The sequence below is a fragment of the Aquila chrysaetos genome, chromosome 12 (assembly GCF_900496995.4).
Source record: "Aquila chrysaetos chrysaetos chromosome 12, bAquChr1.4, whole genome shotgun sequence".
Taxonomy (NCBI): domain Eukaryota; kingdom Metazoa; phylum Chordata; class Aves; order Accipitriformes; family Accipitridae; genus Aquila; species Aquila chrysaetos.
The window spans coordinates 10,927,448-10,939,457 of NC_044015.1; the positions used below are offsets into that span (position 1 = coordinate 10,927,448).

Genomic DNA, 12,010 nt, shown 5'->3' on the forward strand with positions numbered 1-12,010 from the left:
ACCTGGGGAAGAATAAATATATAGGGGGTAGTAAAAATGAAGGGGAGACCTGGCTGGGTTAGGGTGTCAGGAGCGTAGGTCTGCGGGTGAGGGCCAGGGGTGGTGAGGACTTTAGGTTCTGAGGTTTGTGCTTCTTTTTGTGTTTCTGAGTTTTTCCCTGGCATTCAGCCTGGGCATCGCACTGTGTTTCCCTGGCCATGTGTGCAGGGAGGGATGAGACCAGGCACAACTTTATGTCTTTTTTAATCACAACAAATCTGTATTGGCCTGTGAGCAACAAGACAGCATCACCGTGGGTCATCCTTGGCTGCAGGTGACAGACGTGATGCAGGAGAGCAGAGCCTGCTCCAGCTGGGCAAAGCAGCAAGCAGAAAGCAGGTGTGGTGCATACCTGCCAGCTCAAACACAGGCCAATGTGTATGCATCTTCGGGTTGGTTCAGACGACTTTTATTTGCCAACTCCAAAGGCCTTAGGATAATTTTTCTCACCAGGTAACCAGCAGAGACATCATTTTACTTCCTACTTGAAGGAAGAGATTCACCAGACATTTCCTTGTGCCCAGCATGGATTTGATTTGGGCAATGAAGAATAGCATACGGGCTAGATGGAGAAGCTCACCTGTGCAGGCAGAGTTCATGTCTGGCAGGGGCAACAGGGCAGCATGAAATTTCCCCAGCTGAAAACCATCAGTAGCTCAGTGGATCACACCCTGAAATGCCCTCGTTGGTAGCTGCCTTCAATAGAAGGGTAAATTTTTCAAAACCCATTGGTCTGCACCAGCAGAATCAATGCTAATGAATGAAAGTGTAATAGAAAACATTCAGGCTGGTCAACCCTAATATGATCATTCAACAGGCTTGAAAATACTGAGATTTGAAACAGATTTCTCTATATGTGTTTCACTTCCTGATTTTTTTAATTCTTACAGCTCACTTGTTCCAGACTGCCCCTGTAACCACATGGGCCAGGCACACACTTCCCTAAAAATGCCACAGAGCAATGTGGCTCAGGCAAACACCAGATATAGACAGTCAACACTTGCAAGCCATGCAGTAAATCCTAACAGGTGGCAACACTAAAGACAGATGACTTTTGCTGTCGATAACATAATGGAGGGAGTTCACGGGAGATAGCATCACATGCTAATTCTCAGATATGGGGGGTGTCAATGGGAGCAGGTATACTGGGCAAGGAATGGCTGAGCCTCACTGCTGCACTGCATGAGAACCAGTGAACTTCGGCAGAGCTGCAGTGTCCTGAGACAGACCTGGGGTTGCACAAACTGAGGGTGGGCCAAGCCTTTGCGAGAGAGAAATCAGCACTAGCCCTGCTTACACCAAGTGGAGGATTTAGTTAATATTTGCCTAGAAAGCCCTTTTTGAATACAAGGTCAAAGACTCTTGGAGTGAAAGGACATGCCATAAGGCAACGCTCACTCTACCCACGAGCATATGCATTACAGCGTGGTGTTTAAGAAGAAGATGGTATCTTTTTTTTTCCCCTGTAAGAGAGGTTTCATAACTTTGGGCAGTGAATCAGGTATTTCTGCTTGTGTAGGTCAGAAATTAAGTCAGGCTCCTCTGTAGCTTTGCTTCAGTGCGCACGCATTGAAACAGCAGTTGCATGTGCATTTCTCTTTGGGTCTCTGTAGCACCTGGAAACTTTGGAGACAGAATTTCAGTATTACAGAAGAATCACCAAATTATTTTAACCTCATTTCAGTTCAATGAAGTCAAATGCCTCTTCAGAATACCCGAATGATGTAGTTTGCAGTGAAGTGATGACACCTCTTCCAGATAACCTTTTTTTCGCTTTAAAAGTTCAGTGCTTTTTAAATACAGCAGTAAATGTTAATATTTTATTTTGCTGATTCTTCATTTCTGAAAATGGTTAAACCACTTTTGCTCAAAATCTCTACACCAACTTGGAGTTAGGCTGAGGCTGATGCATAAAATTCTATCTGGGAGTGGCAAAGGTGTTGTTATAAAGCATTGAAAAAATCCTGGTTTTAATAACAGTGTATAATCCTAACTATAACAGATGTCGCTAAGCATCCTCCCTCCCAGCACTACTTGCTTTTGCACTATTGAACTAGAAAAGAAATTAAAAAGAAAAAACCAACCATCCAGCCAGGTCCCCCACAGTTTCTGCTGTACTCATATCCCAAGTAGCCTGAGTTAACCTAAATTGTATGTTTTAACAACTAAATATTCTTTCACAGTCAAGTTTCAGGTGATGACCAGACACGTACCTGAGTTGCTATAAGAGCAATTCGTTCCTACCTTTCTGCCAAAACATGGTCATCAAGTGCATTGTGCCCCTTCCTCTGAGGCTCTCTCCTGTGCAGGCACCAAGCAGGTACCACTGCCCTGCAGAGGAGATGTCTGCTGCGGGCAGGGAACGCTGAGCTCTTTTCCCTCATCTGACCTTGCTCTCCAGATCCCCATGTCTCTGTGTCTGACTGCAGGAATTCAAATTCAGAGAGATGTGTCCAGGTTTCTCCCAGTAAACAGAGGAGGGAGAGTACCTGATGGGTAGGAACTCAGTCTCCTGCATAGCTTTGCTGCAGGTTAGCTTTAGAAGTTGTTGACAGCCTAATTTTCAGATTTATGGAGCATTAAGAGTTCCCATTGACTCTGTAACCAAGTGATGAATCTGTCTATGCTTCATTTTTCTCAGCTATAAAATTGGAGAAATGGCATTTCTGTCACTGGCTAGCTGGGAGGTTAATGCAATGATTATTAATGAAGCTCTCTAATGACCTCTGGAGCAGCAATTCCCAAGCCAGGGTGGCAGTTCCTAGCAGGGCTTGCTGCGCTCCTGAATGGCCTAACGGACCCAAAGGAAATTAGATGGCAGCAACAGGCTCAGAAACGGAAACAGAAGTAATTTTCCTAATGAGTCACCAGCAGTCAGGAACAGAGCCTGGGAGGTGACTGTCACTTCCCCCAAACAGCTGGCCCCCATGTCGCTCTGTGTGGAAGAAGTCTCAGTCTCACTGCATGGTGATCCGTGCAGAGTGTCCTTCATGATTTCTGCAGCTGTGCTACCACTGAGCATCACAGCTGCAGCTGCCTGTTGCACAGGTAAATGGAGCTGCAGTCATAAAAGTTACAAACTCAGGGCTTATAATAAGTAGGATTTATGTACCCAGAAGAGCAGAACCTGTATTGCTATTGAGGTTCATTCATCTGTAGACAGTACGTGTCTGCTCCTTCCTTTAATGTCAGGGTTAATGTGCCATCCATCGTCGCACAGATCAGAACTGGTACTTTGCTGTTCAGGACATGGTGAGTGAGTGGCTTTGGAGGCTGGAAAATACAGAAAAGTAAGAGCAGATTCCTACAGCCAGTCTTCCAAAATGTATGTCTGTCAGAAATACCAGTTTCATTGTATGAAGTAATCACTAAGGGCTATAGCTGAAGACAACTTATCCCAGAGTAACTGATTTGTTTTAAGCCTAAGTTTCAGGCCAGTCAGGAACAGGTCATGTTTACTGGCTGGGTAGGAGGTGCTTGTCTTGCTGTGCTCTGCAGGCAGACAGAAATAATATCTTCTTTAAGAGGAGATACAAAGGTAATACCCAGATTAAGTGAGAAAACACAAGCAATCCTTTGGAGGCAGGTTTGAACCTGAAAAGGACCCTGTGAAGAGCGTGCTACATGAGGATGAAGGTGTTCCCACACCAGGACTCTCCCCTCTGTCCTGAACCCAGCAGGAGTTGTGCTTCAATGTGGGATCCCAGTCCTGAGGCAGTGCAAGCATCTGGCACACTGCTGGCTGGAGGAGACAGAGAAAAACCTCTTACAGCTGATCTATCATGTTTCAGTCTTGTACCCCTGCTATTGAGTCTAATAACAGCGTTGTCAATACTTAGACTGTAGCAAATTAATTCTTAGAGCTCATTTCGTACTAACAGGGACTTGAAGATAACTGACACACTACTGCTCCAGCTGTGGTGAACTTTAAAACTGGGAGACTTTATCCACGTCCTTTATCCTGGTACAATGCACAGGTATCTCTGGGAAGTAGCTACCAATCCTCCCTTAGACTGCATACATTGATCTCGGAACTGGTAATGCAAGGTAACCCCCAGAAAGAAATGTCTCCAGAAGCCAGAGGCTGTTCAGTATGCATCAGGGCTGTGAAGAGAAGGTCTTTGCTTTGAGGGCCTCCAAGAGCTCTTAATGATCTCCTAAAGCTCAGGTATTACGGAGTTGGTCCTTTGGTGCTGAAGGTGCTGTGTGCTATACTCACTGCCAGGCCTGTGGATGTAGGTGATGTTGTGAAGGCCAGTTACATATAGGCCTAAGTGGGCATATATGTGATCTTCAACAGCTTTTGCCTGTGTCATTTTTTCATCTCTGGAGCAGTCAGTAATGGCATCAAAGAATAGCAAGACTTTTCAAGGATCAGCCAGTATTTCAGTATGCATGAAGCATGTAGACATGCTATCGCCAATACTGCTGCTTACTACTACTTTGTTCGTCCCTTAGAAACCTAAAAGTCCATTGCAGACAGTCATCCATAAAGCTTTTGGTCCCTCTGGAAGACAAGGAAATGAGGCTTTCCTTTCTCTTAGCAATAGGAAATATGATGCATGCAGACACCAACAGTCAGGCTCAAAGAAAGGTATTTAGGCAATTCTCTTTTGCTCCCACTGAAAACAGGGGGAATCAATGTTTCAATGTCTTTATGGAGTTAGTCCTGAAACCTGCCAGTTAGAAGGCTATTTATAGAAAGCAGAGGAACACAATGGCTTAAAAAAACCCCAAAATAAAACTTCAAAAATAACTCAAAAAACTATCAAAAGGAAACTTTTTAATAACAGCAACAAAGAGTTAAATCATGGGAGGGACTGTAATGGCAGACATCAGCTTGTAAAGGTGAGACTACTGACCTGGATCTCAAAGAGAAGGTGCCTTTAAATTTCCTGGCTTGCACCCATCCACGTTTCCACACTAACATTCCTCAGAGAGAGTTTGGGTTTTGTTGACTGTCTTGGGTTTTTTTTTTTCAACATTAGGGATAACTACACAGAGGCAAATACCCAACAGTATTCAAGCACAGCGGAGAGGGGAGGCCTGAGGAGCACTCCACAGCTCTCCACGTGCAGCAGCATCTCCAGCGTAAATCAAGAGCTGTGTCTCACTGTGCTCCCTTTGGGACGTTTGTGATGCTGCATCCCTGCCACCCTGGTGCATGCCAGAGAGGTCTCCTGACCAACACTGCCTACCTGAAAGCCACCTTTTTTTCTCTCAGACCAGTTTTACCAGCTCTCATACTGGTTTTGCAGCCCACTGAAGGCTCACTCTGCTGTCTGTGCTGGGAGGAGTGCTGCAGAGTTGATCTCCCTGGGCGTTTTCCCATACCTGGGTTTAGGATTACCATCCTCAGGGAATGCCCTAGTGTTTCACCAGCCAGCTCTTTAACCCTAGACAGGTAAAGCTGACTGCAGACAATACAGTTACTCAACGCAAAGCAGGCAATATGTTTCTATAGGTTGTTGGAAGAGAAATGAAAGGGAACAACAGGGTCTCTGCAGTGCTTCTGGCCACGCTGAGAAGTTGACAAGTGCTGTGTTTCGTGAACTCTTCAGTTTGGCTTGCGAAAGCCTGGGTCTGAGGGCAACATTTCCCTTAACACCCAAAACGTCTTCGGGGCACCATTCATTAACACTTTTTTCATTAACTTATGCAGAAAGCGGTCTGCCCTTGCTTCTGTAAAACCATGGACTACTGTAGGGAAACTGAACACCCCATGGGCCTCATTAATGGAATCCCCACCTGTCCAGGCAGCAAAGAGAGCTGGCTTAAACACGGCAAAAGCTGTTAACTCATTACTGGACTCCTTTCTGTGGGGCTGGACAACGTTTGATACTCAGGGTAAAGTTCAGCAGGCTTAGAGCTGCTCTTCAGGGTACACACCTAAGGTGACAACTGCAGGTGAGAGCACCCTGTGAGACACGAGACACAGATCAGCCCTGCCCCTTCGTGGGACCACTCTGTGGCACGGAGGGGTCGGGGTGTCCAGGGACGGTCTCTGAGGGAGAGCCTAGCAGCCTTCCTCCTCAGCGCTGCTGCACTCGGATGGAGATGTGGGGTCGGGGGCGATGCCTCCTTGCCCACAGCAAGAGCTGGCTTTGCCCCGTGTGGCCTTCCCCGGGGCGGTCAGGGGGGAGCGCAGGGCAGGGAGCGGGCAGGCTCCTGGCCCACAGCCCCCGCCCGGCTCCCTGTCACGCGGCCCCTAACCCGCTGCCGAACCTCCCGGCGCGGTCGCTCGCCAAGGCTCGGCCGCACCTCGGGGTGCCCGGCCCGAAGGGCCGCACGGCAGCCCCGGGGAAGCCGGAGAGCGCAGGGCCCGCGGCCGCGACGGGAGGCCGGGCCCGGGCCCCGCCGCCCCGCCCCGAGGGTAGCCTGGCCCCGCCCCGGGCCGCGCATGCGCGGCGGGCTGTCCGCCTGTCAATAAAGCTTGAACAAGCGCCGAGCTAGGGAGGCGCGGGCGGGTGTATTTTTTTTTTTTTTTTTTTTTTTTTTTTTTGTTGGGTTTTTTTTTTTTTCTTCTTCTCCTCTTTGCTTTGAACGAACTTTATTGTTCCTGCGGTGCCGCGCGCGCGGGGATGCGCTGAGGCCGCTCCGCCGTCGGCCCCGCTCCACCCGCCCCGGCCCGGCCTCGGCATGTCGGGCAGCCGCCCGCCGCCGCACCCCGCCGTGCCGCCCGCCGCCGCCACCCCGGCCTCCTCCTCTTCCTCCTCCTCCTCCTCCTCCTCCTCCTCCTCCTCCTCCTCCTCTTCGGCGGCCATGGCGCCGGGCTCGTCCTCCTCGGGCGGCGCGGCGGCGCGGCCTGTGCTGGTGGCGGCCGCCGTGTCGGGTTCGGGCGCGGGGCTGGCCCGGCTGGCGGCGGCGGCGCGGCCCGGCGGCGGCGGCGGCTCCTCCGCGGGAAGCGGCGGTAGCGGCGCGGGCGGCGGGGGCAGCAGCAGGAAGAGGCCGCTGCTCACCCCGCTCTGCAACGGGCTCATCAACTCCTACGAGGACAAGAGCAACGACTTCGTCTGGTGAGTGCGATCTATCGCGATAGCGGCACCCGCTACTCCTCTGAGGGAAGTCGGGGCGCCGCCATGCCGGCGGGAAGCCCGGGGGGTCTAAAATCCCGGCGGTAGGACGGAGCGGCCGGCAGCGGTACCTCATGGGCTCGCTGAGGGGAAAGAGGCGTTGGTACGTCTAATTGCCCTCCAGGGATTATAGCTTTGGGGCTTCCCCCCCCCCCCCCCCGTGGCTATCTGCTTGCTTTTTGGCCCTGTGTAACAGTGTTGCTTTCACGCTCTCTGTTTTTAAGCAAAATCAGGTTATTCCCAGCAGGTTCCTCCTTGGGTATGCTCTGGAGCAGCCTGACTTACCAGAAAGCACCCGCAGTCTGAGGTGTTGCCTCATAGCATGTTGACATCGCAAGCAAATGTCCTGTTTTCCTGGGTGGTGTGGCTTCTGCAGGGGCTGGAGGGGCTCCGGCCTTCAGTGGGTGAGATGGCCCCTCCAGAACCCTCGTGCTGTCCCACTCTGACCTCTGGAAGAGCAGCCAGCGGAGGATTTTGTGCTCCTTTGGATGGGGATCCCAGGAGTCCCATGGTGGTTGATAGATCCAGCAAAGCTGGTGTGGGTTTGTCTCCTTTGCTGGGAAAGGTTGGCTAGTTTGAAACTGCAATAAGGTTTGTGTCAGTCTGGCACCTAAAACCAGACGAGTGGGAAGTTTAGGCGATGATGGGATAAAGATTTTTCTTGAAGCTGTTCAGATGCTGTCCTTCTAATGTTCAGCCAAAGCTGCAGCCCGTAGCTGGAAATACCCTTTCAGCAAAAGTAGTAGACCAAGGGCCTCTGCAATGTGTGGTTTGGGAACTGTTGGTAATTTGCAGTTTTAAAGACACCCCATTGCTAATGGGTTTCAAACCCCCTAACATAAGGAGTAGGTTTGATTTTTATAGCTAGTTGGATGTACTAAAAAGTGAGAACAGAAAGTAGGGGTAAGTGTTCACATCTGAGATGCACAAACAGTGAGGAGATACTGGAAAGAAGTTTGAGTTGTAGGAAAGTCATGTATCAGAAAGAAACAGTAAAAAAGAGGAAGAGAAATGGGCCACAGCTTCCAAGATGACTTTGTCTGACGGCTCTGACTTACAGGTGAGGGTTGGATGTTTGGCATTTCCACTGGACAGGCATTGTCTCCAAAACCTGTAGACTTGACTTTATAGCTTTGTAAACTGTCTAGCAGAGTAGATAGGAAATATCCTTACTACTGAAGTGAGAACCTGAAGCTGCTAAAAAGTTAGTGGCAGAAAAAACAGTAATTACTTCTTATCAATAAAAAAAAATTGCTGCTTATTACTGTAAGTAGTTTTTTGCTCAGTAGCAGAATTGGGATGAGAGTACAGCTGTCATCAGCTGGTGTCCTGCTCTGGCTGAAGGCTAGGCCACGTTAGGTGGATTTAAGGGTACTTGGCATGGGAGATGGCTGCGTTGCTGTTGGTCATGGGGGATAACTTGATTGCAAATACCTGTGCCCCTCTGTTCCCTCTACAGCTATACTCTGGTAGTAGTGGTCTGCAACCGTTGCTCCTTGTCCCTTTCTAGTCAGTTGTCACTGCCTGTTTTGTTGTCTGTCATAGAAGTGAGAGTGTTTGAAGGGAAATTATACCCATAACAAGTTTGTAGGTCAGCTGAAGTATTTTAAGATGGTTCAAAAAAACCTGAGTTTCTCGGTTCTTTTTTTCTGCAGGTAAGTACTGTGCATGCTTCAAACAGAACGTGCAATTAGCTGTTTTCTACTCACTGAGGAGTGCTGCTGGCTGAACGAGTGATAGTTAAAAATCAACTGAGTAGTAATCGGGGCAAAATGTCTTTCCTTGTCCTCCTTTTCTTGGTATTTACAAGAGCCATATTTGGCATATGGAAGTGCAGGTCAGAAGCTTTAAGAGCAAACAGTGATTATCGTTAACTTATCTGGGTTCTTCTGCTATGTATTTCTGTGGGCTGTAGGGCTTGTTCTTGCTTATTAACACTAGCTTTGAATTACAGTATTCTTTTTTTTTTTTTTTTTTTTTTTTGAGTTAGCAATACAGTTATGCGGTACAGAAGTAAGCTCAACTGGGCAACTCTGGAATTTTGAGCAATGTCCAATACAGGTGTGTGTGCAGGTTTAAATAATTGATTTAAACAAGATTTGGATATCTCAGTGTGAGAAGCAGAAGTCTTCCATATGCTGGGGTTATTTTTTTTTTTTTCCATAAGGACACTTTCAAGATGCTGCCAGCTGCAGGGAACATTTGATAATTTTTCTGAATGTGGGCTGTGAGTTGCTGTTAGCTACAGCTGTGAACTCAGTGGTAGATTCTGCCTGTACCAGGCTGAAGGTGGGAAGGAGTAAAGAAGTTTGGGTGAGTTTCAAACATCAAGGTGCAGGTAGAAATCCCGTAAGTAATGTTAATGTGTCCAACCTCCCTGCCTGTCTTCTGAAAGTGCTGTTGCAGCAATGTGAGGCCTAGGCTTTAACGTAAACATTGCCATACATTGCTAGTTTGTGTTGTGAAATGTTTAGCAAGTGTACTCTCAGGAGTTTGCAAGTCTGTACTGTTTGTGGTATGTATCAGCTTCTGCCTGGAAATGTGTAACTCTAGTCAGGAAGGCAAATAGGCCTGACTTACTGGACACCTTTATTATAAAAGGGGAAACTTTTTGTTTCTCTTAGTGCAGGATGTAGAATTTAAAGCTAGAGTTTGTGCTGCTCCTGCAGCCAGGTCTCTTCCTAGTTGCTTGGAGAGTACCTGAGAGGAAATCCTCTAATCAGAGGATTTTCTCCTGTCCTGCAGTGTAATTGCTTACAGTTTTCCCAGGCCTTACATTAACCCTCCCAATTAGCCATTGACTAAACCTCTTTAAAACCAGTTACTATCTGCTTTGCTCCCTGGATGGAGGGGATCTTACTGTAGGCTGTCTCTTTAGTGGCTGCTTCATACCAGTGCTTGTTTCTGAGCTCTGGCATAAATAAGAACATGTGGAAGAGGGGATGTTGTATACTGACCTGGAGAGGTACACACAACAAACTTGGGTGTGGGAAGGGCTGTGTGGCATGTGTAAAGGTAGACTTGCAGGTTCATGGGTTTTTAAAAATAGTTCTTTCCTCAGGTGGTTTCCTGTTAATGCCAGGTATGGGCTCAGTGTATTTGTTCACATGTTTGTGATCTAGCAAACCCCTTTAGTAAGGAATACTGCAAACTGACCCTGGAGGTAACAAACTAAAAACACAGCGAGCTGTTTACATATCATGTACAATGATGGTTTTATAAGCTATTGTTATACTGGAGCTGCATATTGAGTAGATAGTAATGGCAGTGATCTTTAACCTGGCCACCTTCCGTGTGAAGGACAGAGCCTGCAGCGAGTCCTGCTCTCTGCTTAGACCAAAGAGGAGCAGAACAGGAAGGAGAAACTGTAATGGGTTTTGTCTGCTGTGGAGCAGAAGGAAATTTGAAATGTGTTTAAGTTTTATAGTGACCACTTCAGCCAGGTGTTTGGGTAGCAGCAGGGTGATAGTAGCACTCCTGAGAGGTGCCTTGAAAACAGCTGACAAAACTTAGAGGCATGAACTTGGTTAAAATGCTTAAAAAAATGTTTGAGGCCTACCCCATAGGGAAAGAATGGTAAGCATTTGCAGTGCTGGAATAAAAAACTGTGTAATAAATAAGGCATCAGTGTCTGGTAAAGATCAGTGACGTGTGTGCCTTGCTGAAGTAATTTACATCCTTTTTACCTGGCTCACCTCTTATTCTCTATTTGTCTTAAGCAGCAATCTCATGCAGAGAAGCCTTGATTTCACCATACCTGTGCTTCTTAATTTTGGTGTATACTACGAGTTGTAGTATGTCTCAAGTTCCCATCACTCCACTACTTTCTTAACCTTCCCTCTGTGTTAGATTAACTTAAAACAACTGGTGCATAGCAGCTCTCATGTGTTACAGCCAGCTTGGCTTTGGTAAGTATTAAAAGACATCAATCTTATTTCCACTTGTAAATCAGTGAGTATTTCAGGGGAAACAGTTCTTAATGGAATCTTCAGGCTCTGTTAACAATGACCCTGGCACTGAATGGCTACATTTGCTGGCTCTGATTGCTTTTTCTCAACTATTTTGGCTCTGTCACTTCTCCAGTCAAACTGATATGAAGAAGAATAAGTTTGGGAACAGTGGTCTTGGGTGACTGTCATGTTAGGAGGTAATCTTCCTATTTTGGCTCTAATTTGAGATGTCCTATTGCAGACAGGGGAGCGTTACAGCCTTGTTGATTGCTGCACTTTTAGGAGGCAGTGCATTAGGAGCGTGCTGGAAAGAACATATCTGGCCCTGTGGGGAACAGCAGTTTTTAGCACAATACAGAGTGGGACTGTGTTATACAGCATGACTAGAAGAAGGTGAAGAAGTTAAACAGTTCATCACTGGTGGGGAGAAACCAGCCTCAGACACTCATATAAATCTTTGACTTTCTTTTTATAAAGGCCAGATAATAGAATACAAAGATGCCTAATTATCCTCTTATTAATCCACCCTTTTTGGCTAAGTTTGGTCATAATTTATTCTGGCTAAGCAGCGTCTTGAAACTAAATAACTCCTAACTTGGAAACAGTGACTTGAACTCCTGAAGTTGGTGTTAATCCAGACAAATAATGTGCAGAAAAGGGTCTGTCAGGGTGGAAGAGGGACAGGTGTGTGTTAATTATTTTTGTGGCTTCTTTTGAGATGGCTCGGTTGATTCAGAGAGTAGCATTCTGGTTTGATTTGTTTGCCTTTATGTTGTGTTTATACAGTGGAATATTTAAGACAACCTGGTTTGTATGTTAGGTTGGAGAAACCTTCTAAGGCATCCATGTTTTCCAGTTTGGTGATTCAGAGGGGGATTGTGTTGGCAGGGGCCACAGCTTCTCCTCTGTGGGCTTAAAAAAAATAAGTATTTAAGAGGTGTTTCCTCC

General features: G+C 47.1%; 1 protein-coding gene across 7 annotated transcripts in view; it reads left to right on the forward strand.

Annotated features, from left to right (window-relative positions):
• The first annotated feature begins 6,507 nt into the window (after positions 1 to 6,507).
• COP1 (COP1 E3 ubiquitin ligase) overlaps positions 6,508 to 12,010 on the forward strand; it is a 130,849-nt gene continuing 125,346 nt past the window's right edge. For 2 of the 7 annotated variants that reach the window (XM_041127745.1, XM_041127746.1), the window contains exon 1: positions 6,510 to 7,055. In XM_041127745.1, coding sequence (XP_040983679.1) covers positions 6,679 to 7,055 — 377 coding nt within the window. In that variant the 5' untranslated portion in view covers positions 6,510 to 6,678. Of the gene's footprint in view, positions 7,056 to 9,280; positions 9,426 to 12,010 lie in introns of those variants that run through there. The other 5 variants (XM_030032715.2, XM_030032716.2, XM_041127747.1 and 2 more) reach the window with 4 other exon arrangements.